This window comes from Vulpes lagopus, chromosome X (assembly GCF_018345385.1).
Source record: "Vulpes lagopus strain Blue_001 chromosome X, ASM1834538v1, whole genome shotgun sequence".
Taxonomy (NCBI): domain Eukaryota; kingdom Metazoa; phylum Chordata; class Mammalia; order Carnivora; family Canidae; genus Vulpes; species Vulpes lagopus.
Window position 1 is genome coordinate 46,202,898 of NC_054848.1, and position 23,894 is coordinate 46,226,791.

A 23,894-nucleotide genomic window follows, 5' to 3' on the forward strand; every position below is an offset into this window, starting at 1 on the left:
GAGATGTCTTGTGTGGAGTGTACACTGGTATCTCCAGGGGTCCAGTGTGCATAGGCTCTGTCTTGAGGGGAGGTGGTTCCAATGTGGGGATGTCAGTCTAGAATTTCATTTGAGGCTTTGGACTAAGGAATGCAGTTTAAGGAACTTAGTGTAGGGGTTTGGCTTGGAAGTTTTGGTGGGGTTTGGCAGTCTGGGTTTGGAGTCCAGTCTCAGGCTCATGGTAGGCAGTTCAGGCCAGCAGTTCCACCTGGCCTGGTTTGAGGAACCCAGTCTAGAGTCCAGGTTTCAGAGTTCAGTTAGGGAAGTAGAAAGTGGGAGAGTGAGTCTAGGGAACCAGAGATATGATTCAGTGGGGGTCAGGCCTTAAGGTACTTTCTGGGATTCTGCCTGGGGATTGTAGTCTGAGGGGTAAATAATTGGAAGGTCAGCTTAAGATCTTGGGCTGGGTAGCATAGTGAGCATATCTTGGACTGTCTTTCATTCAGATATTCTCATTCTGAGCAGCTCAGAAAACCGGACTGGAAAATTCTTTCCTGTGAGGGACAGGGGTTGGGCTCATCTTTGGGCTTAGCATGGGGAGCTCAGTTGGGCACATTCAAGCTCTGAGGTTCATTCTGGGGACTCAGATAGGATTGAGATTGGTACAATAGGAACCAAAGTTAGGTGAACTCAATCTAGGGGCTGATTTAATTGGCATTCAGCAGGAAAGGTATCAGCCAGGGAATTCAGTAATAAAAACTGCTAATATTGGGCATCTACCATGTGCTAGGCACTGTGCTGATGGCTTTACCTGGTTTATCTCATTTATCCTGAAAATAGCTCTATGAAGGAGTTATCAATATCATGCCCCTTCTACACATGAGAAAACTGAGACCAAGCAGCTTGCCCAGGAACACATAGTTGGTAAAAGGGACTCATCTGGTGCCCAGTTTAGGAATATTACACCAGCAACTCATTTTGGGGGTTCATCACAGGGAGCTCACTTGAGGAATTTCAGTTTGGAAATGTCATGCTAGAGGCCCAGTGTGGAAATAAAATGGAAGAACTTAGTCCTGGAAGCCCAACGCGGATATGCGATTTTGTAGAATCCATGGGCTCTGAGTGGAGAAATGAGACAGGAGGTTTCTTCTGGGGATCCCAGTTGGAGGGTTATAAAATGTGGAGACTCAGTGTGGCAGTGAGGTATCCTTCCTGGATCTCAATACGGAGCCCAGTCTGGAGATCTCATTCTGCAGGACTCAGCCTGGGAATCTCAATCTGTGAATTCAAGGCTGCAAGGTAGAAAATTTTGGGGGGGCTTTTTGTGGGCAGTCAGTCTGGGAATTAAGACTGAGAAGATGAGATTTGGAGGATCAGACTTCATTTGGGAGAAAATCTAGGGCATTCTTCCAAGGGCACAGTGAAGGGGATGAACACAGGAGTCTGCAGTCTGGGGGACTGAGGTTAGGGAGGACACAATCTGGAGTCTGTTTGGAGCTCAGACTTGGCAGCTTAATCTTAGGGTTCCCTTTGGGGAACTGTAGAAATCAGTCTGAGGGCTCATGTGTCTCAGTCAATAGCATTGATCTGTCCCTGACAAAAGAGTCAATCTTTTGGGCTCAGGATAGATGTCACAGCTTGAGGGACAGTAAATGGGGGTGTTAATCTGGGGTGCTAAGTTTGGCAATACTTGTTTATAGAATGGTGGCTGTGGAGATCAGAATGGGAAGTTCTCTAGGGGGGATTTCCCTGTGGGACCTCAGGCTGAGGGCTGGGAACCCACTCTCAGAGTTCACAACAAGAACATTCTGAAGGCCCAGATCTTAGTTTGGGGAAATCAGTGTGTGTGTGGGGGGGAGGGGGGCATTCTATAATGGGGACCTTATACTGGATTCAGCCTGAGGGCTCAGGTTGGAGATGTCAGCCTATGGAACTGCTCCCAGGGAATCAGTCTGGAAGGCTCTTTCTCGAGATTTAGGTTATGTAGCTCCTCCTGGCACTTCAGTGGGGATTCTCATTTGGGGAGATGACTGAGGCACTTAGTCTGCAGATGTCTGTTTGTAGAGTCCAGCTGTCAAACGTCCTAGGGTTCTCACTCTTTCTAGAGGTCCAGGCTTGGTAGCAAAGTGTCCCATGTGGTAGGATGGAGGGGGCTCAATTTGGGAAGAAGACACAGCAGTGGACACAAGTGTCTGCTCCTGATTAGCCCCCCACACTTTCCTAACTTTCATCCTACCTTTAGGGCTGCTCCTTCTTAAGTCTTTTGCTGATTCCACTTCCCTAAGCTTGCCCTTGGCCCCTATTTCTTCTCCATTTACTTTCACTCTCTTGTTGATTGTGGCCAGCCTCACAGCTTTGAATACCATGAGCCAGTGACATCCAAATCCCTCTCCCTAGATTCTAGACTACGTACCTACCTGGCAGCTCACTTTGAACATGTCCAAAATCAACCTCCTTAAGCTCATCTCAAGAAATATCACCACTAGCCAAAAATTCTACTAGTAATTCTTGGCTTTTCTTCCCAAGACTCACACCCATTCCACCCTGGTTCTTTTGGTGCTGCTTCCAAATATAATATATCCTGAATCCAACCATTTCTCACTACTTCCACTGCTCTTACCTCTACTCCCCTCATCCAAGCCAACTTTTCTCACTAAGATTATTGCAAAGGCTTCTTACTGGTCTCTCAGCTCCCTCTCTTGCTTCCCAAGTAATCCTGGTCAAAATCTTCCAATGGCTAACCGCTGCACTCAGAATAAAATCCATCTCCTTAGCCTGGCCTTTAAAGTTTCGCTCCTCTCACCAACCCTACTTCTACCATTCTACCTTCACTTATCATGCTCAAGTCATACTGGCTCTCTTGTTGGTCCAGAGATTTGCAAGCTGCCACCCCTTCCCCCCAGGAACTCTGTACTTGCTGTTGCCTCTGGGGAATATGTTCCTGCCCAGTTGGGGAGTGGCTCCCTTCTTCTTGTCATTCAGGTCTGACTCAAATATCTTCTATTCAGAGAGGCCACCCAACCTAAAGGAAGCCCCCCACCTCTGCCATCCCTGTCACATCACCCTCATATTCTCCGAACTACATGTAGCACCTACCTAATGTTCTCCTGTGTATTTATCAGTTCTCTTTATTATCTGCTGTCTTGTTTACTTCCCTTATCCTCTGTGCCAGCACCAATTTGCAGAACTAAGGTGCTCAGTAAATAATTGCTATATTAATGAAGGGATGAATGGACATGATGCTCTGGGAGAGGAAGTTGGGGAGACTCTGGGGAAGCACTCTTGGAGATGTGACCCTGGGTGTGGCGGTGGGGGTGTATTTGTGTGGGCCTCATACTGGAGGAATCAGAATGAGATACTTTTCTAGTGGTCAGTGTGAGGACTCAGTCTGAGGAGGCATTAATTCAGACTAGAGATCCAAATCTTGGAGGTAGAAAATATGGGGTCCTGCCTGGGGTGCTCAGTTCCAAAGAGTTGATTCTGTGGGGCCTTAATCAGACTTGGGAGGTTTTTTATGAGGTTCATCCTAGGTAGCAGCTGGTGACACAGAGCGGAGCTCTAAATGTGGATGACGGAAAAGTCAGGGGCTCGATGAGACAAATATCTTCATGGGGAGCTCAGCTATGGAGATTTGGTAAAGAGGGCTTGGCCTGAGGGGTCGGTCTGGGCTCATGGGGCAGAGGCTTTGGACTCCGGGCAACTTCATCTGAGGATGAGTCTAGGGCTCAGTCTTGGGGTCTTGGCCTAGAAAACAGATGGCTCCCTCTAGGGGAGCATTCTGGGCATGCTCTTCAAACTTGGGGGTTCCAGCTGGGGACTTCAGACTGGGGGACTCCTGAGTGCTCTGTCTGGGTACTCAGGCAGAGATCTCAACCTGGAGGTTCAGCCTGAGGTCTCACTCCAGGGCCTCTGTGGGCCTTTCACAGGCAGCTTTCAGTTTGGAGATCCTATCCTGGAATCTCATTATGCTGCAATGGAAGGCTGACCCTGTGAGTTAAGTGTTGGAGGATGGGGCGAGGCAGGGCCCGGATGTGTGCACTCACTTTGGGCGTCCTTGCTGTCCGGGGAGCCATGGGGCAGCTTTAAGAGATAGTCCTTGAGAAGCAGCTCATAGCGGGGAATGCGCTGCACAGGTTCCAGCATGTGGTGCTGCAATGTCAGGTTGCCACAGGCTTCCTCCTTCTGTGACAGGCAGAAGCAGAGCAGCTCAGGTCTGGCCATAAACCCCTCACTGGGTCCCTGCAGACCTCTCCTCCCCAGGCTGTCCTGTCCAGCTTCATTGCTTACCTGCACCTCATGGATGATTACTTTAAACTGGGTGGAGCGCTCTGTCCAGGTGTTGACCAGCTCCACAGCACGGTCAAAGTTCTTCACATACTCGCCATACATCTTGAGGAAGGGCGCCAGCTTCTGCAGGATGTCTCCGATGCGTGGGTAGCGGTCCCTGGGGTGGAAGCAGGGGCTGGCATGGTCCTGCTGATCCTTGTCCCCCAGAATTCCCCCAGGGTTCTAGGTCTCTAGTCCCAGGTAAGCTATTCTCATTGCATTCCTAGAAATCTACTTCTCAGCCAGTCTGCTCCTCTGGAATTGCTGCTTATGTTATAGGCCAATTAGGCCAAAAGGCACAGCTTGACCTGAAACCATGGTCCTGACTGCCACCTGCCCCAATTTTGCCCTTCTCTAGTACCAGGAATAACATGTTCTGAAATACCTTCTCTGACCTCACTGCAAGGGCCACTTCATACACTTATTATTGATTCTGGGCCTAGCCTTATGCTGGGTAATTCTGAAGACACAAATGAGTCAACAGAGCCCCAACAGAGTCACTGTCTAATAGGGAAGACAAAGTGAAGCCTGGTTATCCTCCTCAGGAGTCACAGTTTGCTGAGGGACATACAGGACCTGGGCTTAGCCCTCACTGCTCATGAGCAGCTGAGGGACACACAAGAATCAGGCCAGGCCTCTCCCTCAGGAGTAACAGTCAGTTGGGAAGATGTAGGAACTGGCTTCATGCCAGCCGCGCATGGTTATAGTCTGGTGAGGGAGACATACTTTATCCTGTGGGTGTGGGGCGCATGGAGATGATTTTTTTAAAAGATTTCATTCATCTATTTGAGACAGAGAGAGAGGAAGAGAGAGCCAGCGAGCAAGCGCATAAGTAGGGTGAGGGGGACAGAGGGAGAGGGAGAAGCAGGCTCCCTGCTGAGTGGAGAGCCCAATGTGGGGCTTGATCCCAGGACCCTGGGATCATGACCTGAGCCAAAAGCAGGTGCTTAACCGATTGAGCCACCCAGGCACCCTGAGCATGGAGATGATTTTAAGCAGGAAGTAACATGGTCTGATTTTTCTGAAAGACCGTTATGGCAGGTGGTACAGACTTTAAAGGACAGATTGGTAGAGGAGAGCTGGTGGCTGGGAGATTGCCTCCTTCTACCTCAGGACTCAGCTCAGGAATCAGCTCCTCCTTGAATCTTTCTCTAACTCCAGACTAGGTTTAGTCCATTTGTCTGGATTCCTACAGCCTTCCCATTCTCAGCTCTATCATAGATCTGATATAAAAAAAGACAAACAACTGTTCACATTGAGCACTTATTGTATACAGGATGCTGTTCTAAACTCTTGACATGGATCAACTCATTTAAATCCTTAAAACAACCCTACAAAGTAGGCCATTATTATTATCCTCATTACATAGAGGAGGAAACTGAACCATAATGATTTAAGAAACTTGCTTAATGTCACAAAGCTAGCAAAGGGCAGAGCTTAAATTTGAACCCAGCCAATCTGGCTCCTAACCTCATACTCTTAAGGGCTGTGCTGTTCTATTGTAATTTTCTGAGTCCTGGTCTGTGTTTTGCATTTGGTTGGGAGGTCATAGAGGGTGGAGCGTTGGTCTGATTCTCTTTGTGAAAGGCAGTAAGAGGAGAGGACAGGCAAGAGTGGACTCTAGCACACACATATGCCCTGGGCTTGGCAGGCTTGTGGACAGGGGGACAGGCAACCTAGATCTGGGGTCCCTCACCATTCCTCCATGCGCTTCTCTAGCTCAGGCAGCAGGAACTGCTGGTGGAAGCAATAGATGGAGCAGATGTTCGAGAAGATGCCATGGACAACGTCAGCAGGGAAGGAACTCCGGTTCCGAGCTTCTTCGAGTAGCCGGGCACAGAACACCTGTGGGCAGGGCAGGGGTGTTCAGCTGGGCCTGGGGCTTGGCGGGGGGTGAGGGCAGTGTTTGTGGGCAGCTCTGTGGAGCTTTGGGCTCAGCATTGATCTTGAGACTGAGCAGAGAGGGAATGGAATTAGGCTTATGTGTGGGGCTGGATCTCCAGTTATCAAGGGTAGGACCTGGAGGCAGGCATTGGAATGATGAGAAGTCAGGAGCAGGGCCAAGGTCAGAATTAGATTTGGGGTCAGATCCATTCATCTAACACATATTTTTAAGTGCTTACCGTGTACCAGGCACTGTTAGGGATAACACAGCTGGGATAACACAGTGAACAAAGCAAGCAAAAATTCCTACCCTTGGGGCTTCTAGTGGATTTGGGGTCAGGAATGGGACCAGGATTAGAATGAGGATCAGGGCCTGGTAGACAGCTGCCGTCAATTCAGGATCTAGGTCAGAGTTGCAGTCAGGGCTGGTGTACCCACCCAAAGTTGGAATGAGGGTTGGTACAAAGATCAGGCTTGGGATCATAATCAGAACTGACTTCAGAGACAGGATGAGGGTCAAGGTCAGAATGTGGTCTTACCAACTCTAGATTGGTAACGTAAGGTTGGGCTCAGGCCCTCTTACTTCTTCCTTGGCAACCACCTACCATGTCCTGGGGCCCTGGGACCCCTGAGGGGCCATTCACCTGATCCAGGAGATGGAGCCTGGAAACATAGGCCTTCTCAGTTTGCAGGAGCTCATTGGCAATGTGGAACACCTTCTGTTGCACAGTCAACTGGGAAGGAGAAGAGGCAACCACTCATCGATTGCTCCGTCCCCGAACCATCACCCAAGCCCTCAGAATTCTCAGGACAGCTCAAATGCTACTCTAAGCCCAATGCCATCCTGGAATAACCCTCCTTATTCCCCCATCTCTAGACCTGTAAACTTCCCAGCTTCAATCCCTGCCTCCCTGGTGTATCATAAAGGCCACTCCTCAATTCTGATGATATGTATGCACTCTCTCACTTGGCCACTCATGCACCCAGGCATCCGCTCTCTCCTAGCTCTGCCATCCATCAGCTTGCATAAGTTGTGTAACTGCTCTGTATTTACATCTCATCTACATATACTGATAATAAAAGGACCTAAGTCCCTTTGTAATTGAGATAGTTAAATGATTTATTACAAGTAGAACATAGCAGACTACAGGTTAAGTAGTCTACAAGTGTTATTTATTCACCTACTCAGTTCACTGTCAGCAAAGGCTTGCCGAGTACCTGGGATGTGAAGAAAACACAGAGGTACAAAAATGTCTAAAAACTCTGCCGGTCTGCCCAGTTTCCAAATTGCTAGACACGTATTTTCTGAGTCCCTGGCCTCAGCCCCCACATTTGAGCTGGGTTCTAGTGAAGAAGGTGTTCTGGCTGCAACCTAACAAGTGCAAGGAAGCCTCTGAAAAGCAGGCTTAGGCTGCTGGGCACAGAAAGGGTTTCCTGCTGCCAAGAGCCTTTGTGGCCACAGCCTCGGGTCCCTTGGGGAAGAGGAGCTCTAGCTGTTGTGCCCCTCTGGTGGCCAGCTGCTGGGAAGTCTCTCTGGATGTGAGGAAACTGAGGCTGTGGTAGGGGAGTGGAGACTTGCCTAGTGTCATATAGCTATGGAGTCTTGGGATTTTCCAGCTGGAATGGGACTTTAAAGGATCCCCAAGCAGGACACTCATCTTCAAGATGGAAAAACTGAGGTCCAGCTAGTGGTTCTCTGCTGAGGGTAGAACAATTTTCCCAGTGGGCATATGGAACTGTGCATGGTCATTTTGGTAGTTACAGTGAAGGAGGGGGCGAGGTTTGGGTTTGCAACCAATATTTAGGGACCAGGGGACCAGGGAAGCCAAACATCCAGAGTGGAAACAATGCCCTGTTTTGAGAAATAGTGAGCTAGGGAAGAACCAAGTGTAAAAGCCAGGCTCCTCGTTTTTCCACATTGTTCTGTCTCTTGGTGAACATGGGTCCGTACCTCCACAGACTCCTGTCTCTCCATTAGGGGCACTGGGATTTCTCTGTCTTTCTCATCCTCCTCCTCGTCGTCCTCCTCATCCAGGTCACTATCAACCTCCTGGGAGCCGGGCCGGTGGGGGTCAGCCAAAGGAACAGGGATACTGGCCAGGGCAGGGGGCCCAGGGCCCAGGCTGTGGCTGGGGGGCCCATCATCACTGACGAAGCAGGTCTCCTCACTGTTGGATGGCGAGCTGATGCTGTCAATGCCACTGTCCCGGTTGGGCACCTTCTCACCATCCCGGGGCCCAGGGGCCAGGAGGAACAGGCAGCGGGAGGCCTCGCCCTCGGGAAGCTGGGGCACTGGTGGCTGCGGGAGTGGCTGTGGCAACACGGCAGGCTCTGTGGAACCTGGGCTGGGGCCAGAGGCTGGCCTATCCGAGGCAACAATCACAGGTTCTCTGAGGCGGATGGTGGACACACACGGAGGCAGGGTATTAGCTTGCCTGAGAGTCCTGTCTCATAGCCTTCCTTCCCATCCCAGGCCCACCCTCACCCCGACAGGGACCAGACTCACCTTTCAAATTTTTCAATCAGTGAGGATACTGCTGCAGAACTGGAGCTGGCTTCCAGCCTGGGGGCCAGGCCCTTGGCCACTCTGGGGTCTGCAGGCAGGGGGCGTGATGGTGGAGGGGGAATGGGCTCAGGTGGGGGGGGCATCCGGGGCATCTGCAGGTAGCTGGGCTTTGGGGGGACTGGAGAAATGGACAGGGAAGAGAGGGGAGATCCCATTGAGCTGAGTTTAGAGGTAGCTGTCATGTCACAAGGCCCTCCACATCCCCCACCCCAGGCTGCACCTTTGCCCCAGGCAGGTGCAGAGCAAGACTGAGGCAAAATGCCAGTATGTACCCATTAGCCCTAGGTCACAGCCCTTTGCCACTAGACCACGGTGTTTCCTACCCTTCTAAAAGGACTACCCCTCTGCCACTGGTCAACCTCTTCCCTCCGTCATCCCCTCTCCTGGGCCATTTCTCTGCCCACCTCTGGAACCACTTACCTTGTGGCTTTGGGCCTGGTGTCCGCTTTAGAGGTGAAGGACGCTGGCTGGGGGTTTCAGTGGGGGGGCCTGGGTCTGAACGAAGCCTCTGTGGACCTTCTGGATGAGGTTCAAGGCTCTGGCCAGGGTCAAGGGACAAACTTTTAACCAGGATCCGGTTTCCCTGGTGCAGCCCTACAGAAGAGGAGAAGCTGGGTGTGAAGCAATTGATGTGACCTCAAAGGGGCCTGGGGTTGTATGTCTTAGCAGGTATTGGGGTGTATTGGGTTTCCCTGAACTTTCCTGAGCACACTGTCTTTCTGGGAAGCCTCTACCACAGCCCTCAGATGGGGGGGCCAGGCCCAGGGATGTGGCTGGCTGTTTGCATCAATAGACAAGAGTTCTTTGTGATCTGTACATTGATTCCTTGTATGTCAGCAGGCATTATTTTTAGGGCATTTAGCCAGGCTAGGGGTGGATGTGAGCACCCTACAGTTTGTGTACGTGTTTGCAGCCCTTGCTTATATAGCCACAGTGAGTATGCTGAGCTTTAAGCCTTCTTCATTCTTCTTCTAAAGGTCCTGAGGATATCTGGACTTCCTTGTCTACCATTTTATATAGTGGAGTGTGCTAAAAAATGACAAAACTGTAGGGGCACCTGGCTCAGCCTTTGGCTCAGGTCATGATCCCTGTGTCCTGGGATTGAGTCCCACGTCAGGCTCCCTGCTCAGTGGGGAGCCTGCTTCTCCATCTGCTTATGTCTCTGCCTCTTTCTCTGTGTCTCTCATGAATAAATAAAATCTTTTTTAAAAAATGACAAAACTGTATTTCATGAGCAAAAGTTTTGCTTCTTAAAATCCTAGGCTCTCACTAATCTGTACTGACCTCTTCTACTTCCACACCCACACACAACCACACACACTCAGCACCCAGAGTTCAGGTCGCAGGAATGGCTTTAAAATGACAGGCAACAAATACAGAAAATGGGAGGTCTTTTGCACCATCCCTCTTCCCTACTGTGAGCTCCCGAAGTCCACCTCTATCTTTGGTCCTAGGGGAGATGATGGTTGGGACAGAAGACTCCATCTGAAAGGCAATGAGGGACCCTCCAGGATGACATGTCCCAAAGGGAAGGAGCGTGGGGCTCAGGTGGGCCTGGCTAGGCAGGGAGTTGTAGAAGTCAGTGTGTGTGTGTGGGGGGGGGGAGTGGGGGACAGAGAGGGAGGGCAACACACAGCCACAGCCACACACAGCCACAGACTCTGTTACCCTGCATTACAGAGTCTCATACCAACCAGTCACAAAAGGGCCCACTCAGTTACAGAGCCACATGGAGTTATTTAGACTGTTTCATACAAATGCAAGACCTCACAAATCCTTTTTTTTTAAAAAAGATTTTATTTACTTATTCATGAGAGACACACAGAGAAAGGCAGAGACACAGGAAGAGGGAGAAGCCCTCTGCAGGGAGCCTGATGTGGGACTCGATCCCAGGACCCCGGGATCACACTCTGAGCTGAAGGCAGACGCTCAACCACTGAGCCACCCAGGCGTCCCTGGACCTCACAAATTCTAATATCTAATCACACGTCATCATGCTCCTGAAAGCCCAGTCACACACAGTCACAGAGACCCACAGTCATAAAACCCACACAGCCCCAGGGTAGCCCATACACATGCACAGTCATGCACGGTCACAAAGACAGTCATGCAGTGGCAAGCCTATCATTTTATACAGTTTAATACAATAATTTCCCAACTACTTCCCATCATGTATACTCCTCAAATATGGTTGCACTGAGTCACAAATATATATGGTGTAATTTATACTGTGTCTTGCAATCACAGGGCCCTGGTGTGTCATACGTACCATAATATGGTGTTGCATGTTCACATGCCTACAAGTGGTCCACATGGTCACAAGGACTATAACCACACAGGGTCATTATACCACATTAAATACAACCTCATACAACGGGATGACATCACAAAGTCACACACTGCCATGTTTCCAGAACACAAGCAATCACAGACATATGCCCTGATTTACTACTCCATCATACTCATGAAACAAACATGTCCAAGGTGTCCTTAGGTCTTAGGGGTTCAGGCATACATACACACCTAACATGTGCCTACTGGTCTGAATGGTTGTGGTGTCAATAATGCCATCTGATGCAAAAACATACAGATACAACATGCAGAGACACTCTACAGGGTCACATGGGCAAAAAAAAGTCACAGGGAATTTTAGGTCTTCCAGTCTTGTAGGGAAGGAACAGCCCAACCCACAGCGTTCCAGCAGCTTCCCTGGGTCTCTGGCCCCAGTCTGGCCCTACTCCAGCCAGGTAGGCCCCAGGGAACTCAGGCCATGGGCCCCTCCCAGCCCTGCAGGAACACGTGCCCCCAGGCCAAGCCCCACTCCTTCACCCTGTATCTTGCCTTGGGTGCAGTTTCCTCACTTCCTTTCCTACCTGAGCAGGCAGGGCCTTGACTGGGAGGGAGGAAGTGCTCCTCTCAGTTCAGTTTAGCCTGCCCTGCTCAGCACCTCCTGGCCTGATCCTGCCCTGCATTCCCCTGAGTGTGGGGTTGAAGAGGATGAATCACTTGGAGGGTGGCACATAAAGAGACACAGTTTGAGAGACACATGGCCAGAGAAAGCAAAACAGAGTATTTGACAGTGTCAGAGATCCAGGAGGCAAAGCCAGGCACCTCATTGTGCAGACACCTCCACCCCCAACCCCTCAGAGATGCATGTGTAGGTGCAAGGGTCTCGGATGCCCCTTGTCTGCCTCCTCAGGGCTCTACCCAGTCCTGTCTCCACCCCTCAAAGCAGGCAAGCCTCCCTGGGGGAGTCCCCCCTACCCAGTCTGTTACAGAGCAGCTAGGTGGGGGGGGGGCTGGCTGGTCTTCTCTTTCTTGGCTCCATTGCTTGCTCTGGGGAGAGGATGACCATATCATCCTTTGTGGCCCTGCTGTGGCCCACCCTCCACTCCCTCTTCACCCACCTCACCTGGGAGCCCACCAATGGGCCTGCTCTTCTTTCTCTCTGCCTCCCTGCAGGCTGCCCTGCAGAATGGGAAGCTGGATAAAATTCAATTATTCTGGGACACTCTTGATTCCCAGAAGAGAGGGGGCAGGGACTGTGAACCCAGTATCTAATGAGGAGATGAAGGCAGAGAAAGGGGGCAGTGACTGGCCCAAGGTCACACAGCAAGTCAATGGAAGAGCTTCAGCAGATTGGTCCTACACTGGACTCCTTTCTTAAGCCTGCTCTTCCGGGGGAAGCTGGAAAAGAGAAGCAGGAGGGGCAGGGCTGCACCCCAGTGCTTCAGAAAGTCATGAGCTGCAGTGTGGCTAGTGAGTGCAATACCTCTATGCCCACCTACAGGGAGATGACATCAGGGTTCCAGTTCCTAGGCCTGGCCAAGAACCAGCTGAAGCTCTGCTGAAGGAAGAAGGTTCAAGATCCCTCCCTTTCCTGTTTTAGAGCTCCTCATGCCTGTTCCTCTGCCTACATTTCCCTGTCTCTTCCTATGTTTTCCCTCAGTGGCCCCCTTGTCCCCAAGTCTTGCTCCCTCCAGGTGGGTAGATGGACCTCCAGCTTAGGTCATGGTATTTATCTGCACAAGAGCTTTCTGTGACTTCCCACTGCCCATGGGGAAAATAGGAACTTCTCAGCTAGGTCTCCATGGCACCTCACAGCCCCATGCAACTCTCTGGCTTCCCTAGGCTTAGTTCAGTTCTCCCAGATACTTCTGAGCCCTGTTCTGAGCCCAGTAGACTCACTACTGGAAGATGTGAAAATTCCATCTCTGCCCCTAGGGAGCTCCTCAAGGAGGCCTTCTCCATTTTTTGGATACCATAGCCATTCCCACGGCCCCATCCCATCCCACCTGGCTAGGTCCTGCATTGGTTTTCTCCAGCCCATTTTGTATAGTTGACAACCCACAGCATTATCTCTCATGCACTCACACCTGCACATCTGACAGAGTCCTCCACCAGCACTGCCCCCTCCACTACTGGGTTTACCAGAGTCCCCAGTGCCCATCAGAGCAGAGGCCACAAAGGACAGCACCCCACTCACAGAAAGTCACACCACCAAACTTTATTTTGTATTTTTATTTTTTTTCACCAAATTTTATAATACTTGGTGAAAATGTACCCAGCCACACATTGACAATGCATAGTCCTCAACGACCTAGTGAGAGCTGCAAAGTTGTTCACACATCCATATGTAATGCGCTCAGCATATTTTTTTTAATTTTTATTTATTTATGATAGTCACACAGGGAGAGAGAGAGAGAGAGGCAGAGACACAGGCAGAGGGAGAAGCAGGCTCCATGCACCAGGAGCCCGACCTGGGATTCGATCCTGGGTCTCCAGGATCGTGCCCTGGGCCAAAGGCAGGCGCCAAACCGCTGCGCCACCCAGGGATCCCTGCGCTCAGCATATTATGCTTGCATACAACCATTGCTGCCATTCTGGTGTCTCCTGCAACTGACTGGAAGCATACCCTGGGCCCCCCAGGAGTGCCTGGGACCTGTCCCAGGTCTTCCTGTGGGGGCGGGGGTATACAGTCCCAACAAGCCTTCAGCAGGCAAAAGGTAATCTCATTTTAACCCTCAGGGAGCTCCCAGTCTCAAAGACAAGAAAGTGTCATTCAGGAAAAGCTAAGTGGGGCTCAGGAAGTACAAGGGGGTCAGCCTGTTGGTACTGGAGAAGCTCAGGGTGGGAGGGGAGGCTGGGGACAGGGTGACCAGATAAAATACAGAATGCCCAGTTAAATTTGAATTTCAGATTAACAATGAATAATTTCTTAGTATAAGCATGTCTTATGCATACTTATACTAAAAATTTATTACACCATACTAAAAGACTGTTGGTTGAATATCTGAAATTCAAATCTACCTGTACTTTATTTGAGCAAATTTTCACAACCTAAGTCAAGGAGGGCTTAGAGTGAATGAGGCAGAGCCGGACCGCTGAGGCGGCACCTGGCAACGAGAGCCCCCTAGTCTCTTGTCCATTTAAGCCTCTGGCAAGCTGTGGGCTCTACCCAATTTCCCTGCAATGAGCACATAAATGCTCATGACAGTGACATTATTTCAGGGATAACCTTGGATCTGGTCTTATTTATTAAAAAACAAGGTCAATCATTTAGAATCTGTGGTATATGACTATCCCAAAGAGGGGTGGGATTGCTGCACTCATTGACTGGACTGTGTGTATTGAGGTGTTGTGGCACCCTCCTTAGGAAGAGTGGGTTTGGGGGTGCCTGGGTGGGTCAGTCGGTTGGGTGTCTGACTCTTGATTTTGGCTTGGGTCATGATCTCAAGGTTGTGAGATCAAGCCCTGAAATGGACTCCAGGCTGGGTGTGGAGCCTCCTTGAGGTTCTCTCTCCCTCTTGCTCTGTCCCTCCTCTGCTCTCTCCCTCTCTTAAAAAAAGAAGGAAGATCTGGCTCAGGAGTCATGCAGAGTCAACACCCCCCCCTACTAGTTGTGTGACCTGGGCAAACCTCTGTATCTATCTGAACCCCAGTTCCCTTGTCTGTAAAATTGGATAGTAATCATAGCCCCCAGATTTTGGGGAGCCAGTAAAACAAAGAAGGGAAAGAGCATAATGCCCCCCACCAAACACAGCAATGTGAGTTAAACTTGAAAGCCAACAGAACCACACATCCACAAAGATACAAAACTGTGCACACAGATACATAAACCCACAGGCCACAGGCTGTAATCTAACACAAAGCTATTGGCACACCAAGAAACATAGCTAGCCCAGCCAGAGATGGACACAGAATCCAGCTCCACTCTCATCAACAGCTCCTCAGATCAGGGCAGGATTCCTACTAGAGCTGGCATGGCAAAGAAAAGACAATGGTGCCCCAACCCGCAATTCACACTCAATTCAAATTCAATTGAAAATACAAATCAGGAATCCCTGGGTGGCGCAGCGGTTTGGCGCCTGCCTTTGGCCCAGGGCGATCCTGGAGACCCGGGATCGAGTCCCACATCGGGCTCCCACATCGGGCTCCCGGTGCATGGAGCTTGCTCCTCTCTCTGCCTATGTCTCTGCCTCTCCCTCTCTCTCTCTGTAACTATCATAAATAAATTAAAAAAAAAAGAAAATACAAAACTGTAAAATAAAGGTTAAGAAGCATAATAGAGTTTTGGATTTTTCCATGACAACTTACTGTTATTGAAATAAAAAAATCATTCCAAAAATTGTTTCTGGTTGCTACATGCCCCTACTTGGCAGGTGCCCTGAGTACATGCTTTGGGGCCCCTGGCAGAGCAGGTCTGTCCTCTAGCTGTTGGAAGATAAGGACTCCTTCATTTGTCCATTTCCACTGGAATGACCCTGCCTCTCCTTCCCCTCTTTCTGGTAATTTCAGCTTCCAGCATTCCCCTCCCTGGCCAGCAACACCCTGTCTCCCACCTCCTAGTTGTAGCCTTGGCTTAACCTCAAGTCAGCTAATAGGGCCTCGGACTGGACCTCAGCCATTAACTCCATGGTGACCTGGGCAGTTGCTTCACAACTCTGGACCCCAATTTCCCCATCTGCAAAATGGGGGAGAATATGTGTGTGCTCATCATTTGGAGGACCTGGTGAGATGCTAGGGGGGGCAGAAGCTGGTCCCAGCACTCAATCCTCCAGACCCCCACTGCATGCTTCTCCCTATAACCCCTAGACCTCAGTCTCTCTAGGCTAAGAGGTAGGCCCCAGGGACAGTTGGAATTCCTGGGGGTGGGGTGGGGTGGTGTGGGGTAGAGAAAGGGAACAGAGAGAGTAGAAAGAAAAAACAACAGGCAAATGAGAAAGTGTCTTTTGGAAAGCCAGCTCTGTTGGGAGAGGAGGGGTGAGGGGTGAGGGGAGGGCGGGCAGAGGGGGAGGGGTGTACCTCAGTTTGAGAAAAAAGCAGGGGATAAAGGCCTAACTGCTCCACTTCTTCCCATCTCCCCCTTGAATGTGAGGTCCAGCTTACACCTTTATTTTAAGATTTTATTTATTTATTCATGAGAGACACAGAAAGAGAGGCAGGCAGAAACCGGCAGAGGGAGAAGCAGGCTCCATGCAGGGAGCCTGACTGTGGGTCTCAATCTCGGGCTCCAGGATCATACCCTGGGCTGAAGGTGGCGCTAAACCGCTGAGCTACCCGGGCTGCCTGGCCTACACCTTTGGGGTCAGACTAACTCAGGCCTTGCTTGGCCTGACAGATGTTCTCTCAGAAAGTTCAAACACAAAGCTCAGTCAAGGGTGAGAGATGCAGGAGGAGCTGTCTACAGGAACCCTGTGGGTAGATTTGAAAGTTCCTTCCCTGAACTGGACTGGTCTTCTGAACATAAGGACTCTGCAGAAAAACAGAGGCACCTTGTGCAGAGTGAAGGCATTTTTGAAAGTAGAAACCATTTTGGCAAGTAAGGAGTTTCCTAGAATGTTCTGTCCTGCAAAATAGAGAAGCTTTCTATAAAATGGAGGTCTCTTTGACAAAAAGAATACCCTTTCTGTAAAGGGAAGAAATTTCTACAAAGCAGAGGAGACTTCTTCAAAATGGAGGGACATTCTATAAAGTGAGGAGAGTTCTATAAACACCTTTTTGTAAAATGGATGACCTGTCTGTAAATGAAGGACTCTGCCAAACAGAAGACTCTTTTGTAAAATGGAAGAAGTCTCTTGTAGAGTGAGTCCCCTTCTGTAAAGTGAGGGATGTTTCTATAACATGTGTACCCTCATGTAAAGTAAGGACCTTTCTGTAAATTGGGACAGCATTAGGCATGAGGGAATGGTAAGAACTGGGGTAAACTGGAGACCACATGTCTCACCTGAAGTAGGGGTAGTAGCTCCTCCCTTGTATCTAATGGTCACTTTGCAGGAACAGGGCCCTGTGTTTTCAGATCTTCCAATATTTCAAGAGAATCAGAAATGCAGAATTCTACGTGGAATCCCCTAATTTTGAAAATGGTGGGTAGGCCAAACAAAATTTGTGAGTCAAATTCAACTTATGGGCCACTACTTTGTGGTATCTGAAGTAAATGGTCCTTAAGGCCCCTTCCACCTCCGCCATTTACCTTCTGTCCTATCTGACATGCTCTTGCCTTTGGGTGGCAGCCCTGGAGGTCCCTTCTTCCACCCCCACTGCTAGGGCCCAATCTTCTCTAGGCCTGAGCAGGCTCATGCAATACTTGTCAGCAGTTCCCTGAACCAGAATCTGCCTTTTGTTCCACCTGCTCCAGTTCACACTTTGCCCTGTGCAAGACACCTGGAGAAGAGACTAGGGGATTTCAAGAACCTTCAGAACTCTCTGGAACTCAAGGTGTTCACTGTTTAGTGGAGGATATAAAGTATGTGGGGTTTAACTGTTTGTTAAGCACCTACTCTGGGCTGAGCATTGTGTTGATGCTTTCCTGTATGGCATCTTCCTAACAACTCTGTGTACTATTAGCTCCACCTTATAGGCCACAAAACTGAGACACAGAGAAGCAAAATCACTTGTCTGAGGATACACAGTTAGAGCTGGGACTGGATCCCAAGCATGTCTGTGTCCAGAGTTACAGAGCAGCATATCCTCAGCCAATGTTTGCTGAGTTGGGAAAGAAATCACATTTGCAGGGAGGAGTGGGGATGACTTTCTAAAGGAGGTGGTTTTTGAGTTCAGCCATCCAGAATGGCATGGTCCTGCAGGCAGGGGAAGAAAATGAGCAAAGGTGTGAATACTAGGTGGAAAAATGAAGGGCACAATGAACAGAGTCCTGGGTTTGTAAAAACGTTCCAGAACAGGAGCAACGGGCAGGAAGGGCCAAAAGACAGACAGGCACCCCCGCCCACACACACATCAGCCACCACCACAACTAAGATACAGAACTCACAGGGAGTAGAGACAGACATTGGCACAGGAACACACACACACACACACACACACACACACACACAATGCACGCATACGCACACACAAGACCTCCGTACAGCAATCCACATCTAGAAACTCCCAGGGGCTTAGACAGAATCAAGGTGACACACAAGCAGGCAAACAGGCACATAAAACAAATGCAGACCCAAAAACACACACAGACACACGCAGATATATACAGACACTCACTCAAACACACACAGATACACCAAAAGAAGAACATTACGATATATACAGAACATACCCTTGGGGACAAAGACAGCCAAGCAGTCAGGCACATGTGCACGCATGCACGTACACACATGCACACACATGTACACACACACCACACAGCCACATGGGAGCACAGGCAGCCCATCCCTCTTGCAGTTGCTGGATTGCTGGAAGGGTCTGGCCACCTCCTCCTTGTGTCTCTGGACCTGAGGCCAGAGAAAGATGAGGGTGGTTGCTCCACCTCCAGGAGGGGCTGGGGACTTCAGAGGACAGGAAGGGAAGGGAGTGGAGCTGCAGCTGGGAGCACTGGGGCATAATTACCCAGTGCTGGGGCTGCCACGCTGGCTGGGATTTCCCTTCTGTGAGGACAAAGCCAGTAGGGGATGGCCCCTCTGACCCCTGCTGTATGTGACCCCAAGGACCCCAACATCTACCCATGTCCCTTCCCCTTTTACCAGAAGCCTGGTCAAATTTGAGAGTTAGTAACAGAGAGATCATGAGGGAAAAAGGCAAGGGGAGAGAGAGAGAGAGAGAGAGAGAGAGAGAGAGAGAAACCAAGACTAGGAGGGAGAAGACTGAAATGAAGACTGCAGAGAGCTGGACAGCTGGAGAGGGAAGCTGTAAAAGGGGGGCGCGGCAGAAGGGAGCCAGGGACAGCAAGGGATGCAGCCCCAGAGAGGCAAAAGGGCAGAAACAAAAAGGGCAGAACCATTTGTGGAATGTTGGCTACAATGAGTGCTGTGAGGATTTCTTTACCTGTGGCAAATTCTTAAGACAACACTAAGAGGTGGGCATGATAACCCCATTTTACAGATGAGGAAACAGAGGCTCAGGGAGGTGAAGAAACTTGCCCAAGGTCACACAGAACTAAAAAGAGGCAAAGCTGGGTCTGTGGGTGGGGGGCAGTGTTTTCCCCACTGCATGACCTTGCAGGAGGAGACTCAGGACCCAGAGATCCCTGAAGGAATTCTCCAGAGAACAGAAGCAGAGAGGCTAAGAGACTGGAGCCCCTAAGAAATGCACAGTAAGGAAGACCCACACCTTCCTTGCCCTACTCCCTGCCACCCCTGGGGCTGTGTCAACACCTGGAATGCATTAGGCAGGGAGGCCCTACCTAGGGGAACTGGGAAGAAGTTGGGGGGGGGGAGCAGGGAAGGTGAAGGGGAAGGCAAAGGTAGCAGTGTGGGCAGCTGCTGTGTGCCTACCAGGTCCAAATGAAGGGCTTCTAAGGCTGCTGCAGCTCCCTGAGGCCAGTCCCGCCTTTCCCCGCTTTCTACAAGCACCTTCCCTCTGTGACTTAACCCCTTCCATGAGCGGGCTCCACAGGAAAGCACCACAGAGGGCCTAAAGGTGTCAGCATGAGGAAGAGCCTCCCATTCCCTCTGGACCTCAACCACACACCTGTGCCCTTCGCCCTCCTGCTCTTAACTTTGGGGCCAAGGTGGGCACAGCTGATGCCTGCCTACTGGGCACAGCCAGGTGAATACCCCATCCCCTGTCTTCAGACTCCTCAGATTCAGTGCATCCCAAGCCACATCCAGGGCCTAGTGGCTCCTCCTTCCTCCTTCTTTCCCCATCCCAAGAGTGGCACATCCATCTTTGCAGTCCCCCAAGCCAGAGGCTGGGTTTTCTCTGATGTCTCCTCCCTGTCCCTCAAATCACACATCCAGCCAGACCCCAAGCTCTCGCACACTAGACTTTCTTAGCTTTAGAATCCATAGGCTCTCTCCCATTCTCCAGCTTCTAACTGGTTTCCCTCCAATCCTCTCTACAAGGTGTTCTCCACACCACAACCAGCTTATGAAAACACAGTTGGCTTCAATTCCTGCAGCCCTGCGAAGGGCTCCCCTTGCTTCCAGGGTGAACTCCAACCTCCTGAGCTTGGGAATAAGGGAGGCCCAGCTCAAGAACACTTCCCTGCCCCCACCCTCCAGCCACAATGGCCTCTTGTCTGTTCCTCGAAAGTGCTCTCTTCCGCCTGGGGCTTTGGCACATGCTGTTCCCATGGCCTGAATGGCTCTTCCGCTTTGCCTTACCTCTGGGCTCCTATTCATCTCCGGAGTCTCAACTCAAGTGTCCTTTTTTCCCTACTTACCCCCCTCCTTGTATGTTCCTGCTGCATCTGTGCTTAGAATTTCTCCATGCAGCTCTTGCCTGCTAGAAAGAAGCTCCGTGAGCAGGGTTGTGCCTGTCTTGTTGCACACCAAGCACCTTGCACAGGACCAACCACAGGGTATGTCCTCAATAAACATTCATTGAATAAAGAAATGCCTTTCTTCTTCCCCTTTTCCCTTCCCTTATCTGCCAAGGATTTGTTTCCAAGTATTTATTGATGCCATGTTATATGCCAGACAAAGGTGATGATCAGGTCCCAGTGTTATAAATGGAAGAAACTAAGGCCCTGAGAGGGGAAAGTAGGCCTGGGGGCACAGTGAGCCAGTGGCAGAGCCAGGAGCACCGAGGCTCCTGCAGCTACTGCCTTGCATCCTAGTCTCCAGTTCCATGCATGTTTTGAAGCACCTTTGGGAGATGTGATGCCTCCCAAGTCCAACAAACTGAGTATTGGAGCCCAGAGAGGCTGGGCTCACTGCTCCAAGGATGTCTGCTCTCTCCCAGAGGAGGGAACATAACTCTGCAGGGCCAGCCAATGGCAGACTGTGCTTCCTGCCCTCATTCCAGACAGGTCCTGGCCCCACCCAGCCAGGATCTGGCCAGTTCCACATCTGCCTAAGGCATTTAGCTAACTGGCCCCCAGAAAGCCATGCTTGGAGTCTGTCTGGGATACAGCTACCACTCACCCTTGAGGAAGCAGGTAGCTCCAACCAGGCCCTCCCACAGGGACAGAGGCACCTGAAAGGGCTCAGTATCAGGGGTGCCAGCCATCTGCAACTTGGAAACTTCCATTCCTTTAGTCCTGTGTGGGAAAGTCCTTTCCCCCCCCACTAACCAGAGTCTTTCTATGCTGTTGTGTTTGTTTGGAGGGCCCCAACTGACTGAACAAAATCTGGGTCTTTTCCCAGACATTCCCTCAGGATCTCAAAGTGCTGCTCTCCAAAAGTCCCCGGCAGAGCCCACCACCCTCTCCTGTCATGAGCCCCCTTTTCTTTCCATGAGTGACCTCCCTCTATGACCTCTCTGGGATGCCCTCAAAAGGGAGAACATTGAGGGAGCCACAAGAATTTACTTTACTAATGTTTGATTTGCTTTTCAGGAGGATTGCTTTGGTTCTTGGCATCAGCCACTACCCCGGGTATATGTAAAATGGGTCTCAGCTTTATGCAAATGTGCTTTAAAAACTGCCCTCCCTCAGAGGTGCCTGCATGGCTCAGTGGGTTAAGTGTCTGCCTTCAGCTTGGGTCATGATCCCAGGGTCCTGGGACTGAGTCTCATGTCGGGCTCCCTGCTCAGTGGGGAGCCTGCTTCTCCCTCTCCCTCTGCTCCTCCTCCTCCCCCTACTTGTGCTCTCTCTTAAATTAATAAATTAAAAAAAAACTGCCCTCCCTCCCCAAGGCATTTCTAAGGAAAAGTTTGGGCAGATCATGAATGATCCACCTGAGTGTGACTCTGCTGACCTCACTATCTATGTCTTCAGGGATGGGACTGGCCCCCAGAACCACATACAACTTCTCCCCATGAGCTGCTTTGTGACCCCTGACATGCACTGGTGGTGAGAATTCCGAAGCATCTCTGGCCCAGAGAGCTCTCTTCTGAGCTTTCCAACCCTACATCCAGATGCCTGCTGGCCACTTCCACCTGGATGTCCCCCAAGGCCTTTCAAACTCAGTATCCTCCTTCAAACCTGCTCCTTCTCTTGCAGGTAGATGGTCCCACCGCCATCCACTGGGTCACTGTAGTTGGTTTCAGACAACAACCCAAACTCATCCCGGACTATTCCTTCTTCCTTGGCCTCTACATCCAAGCCACCACCAAGGCCCGTCCATGTTAGCCCCTAAATATCTCTCAGATCTTATTATCCTCACCTACTGCCATCACTGTAACCCAAGCTATGATCACCTGTCACTGGGAAGACCATGACCTCGACCCGCCTGTGTCCCTGCTCCTATTCTTGAATCCCCACCATCCACTCTCCACATGTAGCTACGGGGATCTCCCAAATACTCACATCTGGGCACATCATTCCTCTGCTTAATAAACCCTTCAATAGTTACCCCTTTGCCCTCAGGATAAAGTCCCTTTCCCAGCCTTCTCCCTTACTCCTCTCAAAACCACTCCCAGTTCCCAGGATGTCCCATGTCTCAGTGCCCTTGCTCCCACAGAAATTCTTACCTGAACCACACTCCATGTTCCTCCTAGCATTTAAAGCTTGCTGACACCCTTTAGAACCCTTGCTTTGGGCCAGGCCCTGTGGTGGGTGCTACTGATGCCAGGGTGTCCTCTGCCTAGAGTCCCAGAGTTGCAATTGCTTTCCAACTTGAAGTGCCAAATGGCAGCCATTAACAAGAGCTAGGCATAGATGGTAAATTGAGGCAGCCAGTGATTGTGCATATGTGAGTGAGGGGATGACTTGCTCCCTTTAGTTTAGATTCTCATGCCTTCCTTTGGGGTTGGGAGAGAGGGTGGTAGGCCCACATAGGGTCCTGAGGAGAGGGCCTTAGAGTGGAGGCCTATGTATTCTCCTGGCTCTAATCAGGCTGGCTCACTGTAGGACCATGAGTAAACTGTTTCTCTGAGCCTCCACTACCCCAACTAAAAATCAGTTCCCATTCTAGGCTGTGCATCAGAACCACCTGGGGATTCCTGGATTGCAACCCCAAGATTCTGGAGCTCCAAGGTGGAGTTGGGAATCACACTTTTTTCATTTTTTAAAAAAGATTTTATTTATTTATTCATGAGAGACACACAGAGAGAGGCAGAGACACAGGCAGAGGGAGAAGCAAGCTCCATGCAGGGAGCCCCAAGCGGGACTCGATCCCGGGTCTCCAGGATCATGCCCTGGGTGGAAGGTGGCACTAAACTGCTGAGCCACCGGGACTGCCCACACTTGCTTTTTTCAAAGTCAACAGGGGATTCTGATGTTCACCCAGTTTGGGAAACCCAGAACCAGATGGTGTCTAGGGCCCTTTCCAGCTCCCATTCTAACTCTTGAAGTATCTGATGATGCCCTAGGCTCCAAATTAGAGGGACCCAGCCCTCTTGCTGCCTCCTCAATTGGCTCAGTTCTCCTACTACCCATGAAAAGACTCTTATGTCAGGTACAACTATTTCGACTGAGACAGGCCCCAGGCTACTCCCCATCCAGCATCTGGAAAGATATTCTAGGCCTCAAAACTGAGAAATAGAATAGGGTTTCCCTCAAATCTCTATGAGCAAACTTACAGCTGGGTACTCCTTTCTGACTCTCTCAAAGCCCTCTCTGGCATCGCTTTCCAGGTTTTATCAAACTGGAAAATGGGTATAAAAAGGATCGCACCCCTCAGCAGAAATCAAGGTAACTAAAAGAGAAAACACTCTGAAGCAACTGAAGGGTTTTCACATGGATAGTATATAACTACAGTGGACCCTTGAACAACACGGTATAAACTGCACAGGTTCACTTATATGTGTGTTTTTTTTCGATAAATATAGTATAATACCATAAATGTATTTCCTTTTC

General features: G+C 50.3%; 1 protein-coding gene across 1 annotated transcript in view; it reads right to left on the minus strand.

Moving 5' to 3' along the window:
• The window catches only part of FGD1 (FYVE, RhoGEF and PH domain containing 1), a 43,973-nt gene that overhangs the window by 15,720 nt on the left and 4,359 nt on the right, over nucleotides 1-23,894 (minus strand). Inside the window, exons 2-8 of the mRNA XM_041740860.1 lie at nucleotides 9,176-9,349; nucleotides 8,696-8,873; nucleotides 8,141-8,579; nucleotides 6,834-6,923; nucleotides 6,002-6,150; nucleotides 4,267-4,423; nucleotides 4,023-4,161 (exon numbers count right to left, since the gene is read on the minus strand). Coding sequence (XP_041596794.1) covers nucleotides 4,023-4,161; nucleotides 4,267-4,423; nucleotides 6,002-6,150; nucleotides 6,834-6,923; nucleotides 8,141-8,579; nucleotides 8,696-8,873; nucleotides 9,176-9,349 — 1,326 coding nt within the window. The remainder of the gene's footprint in view (nucleotides 1-4,022; nucleotides 4,162-4,266; nucleotides 4,424-6,001; nucleotides 6,151-6,833; nucleotides 6,924-8,140; nucleotides 8,580-8,695; nucleotides 8,874-9,175; nucleotides 9,350-23,894) is intronic.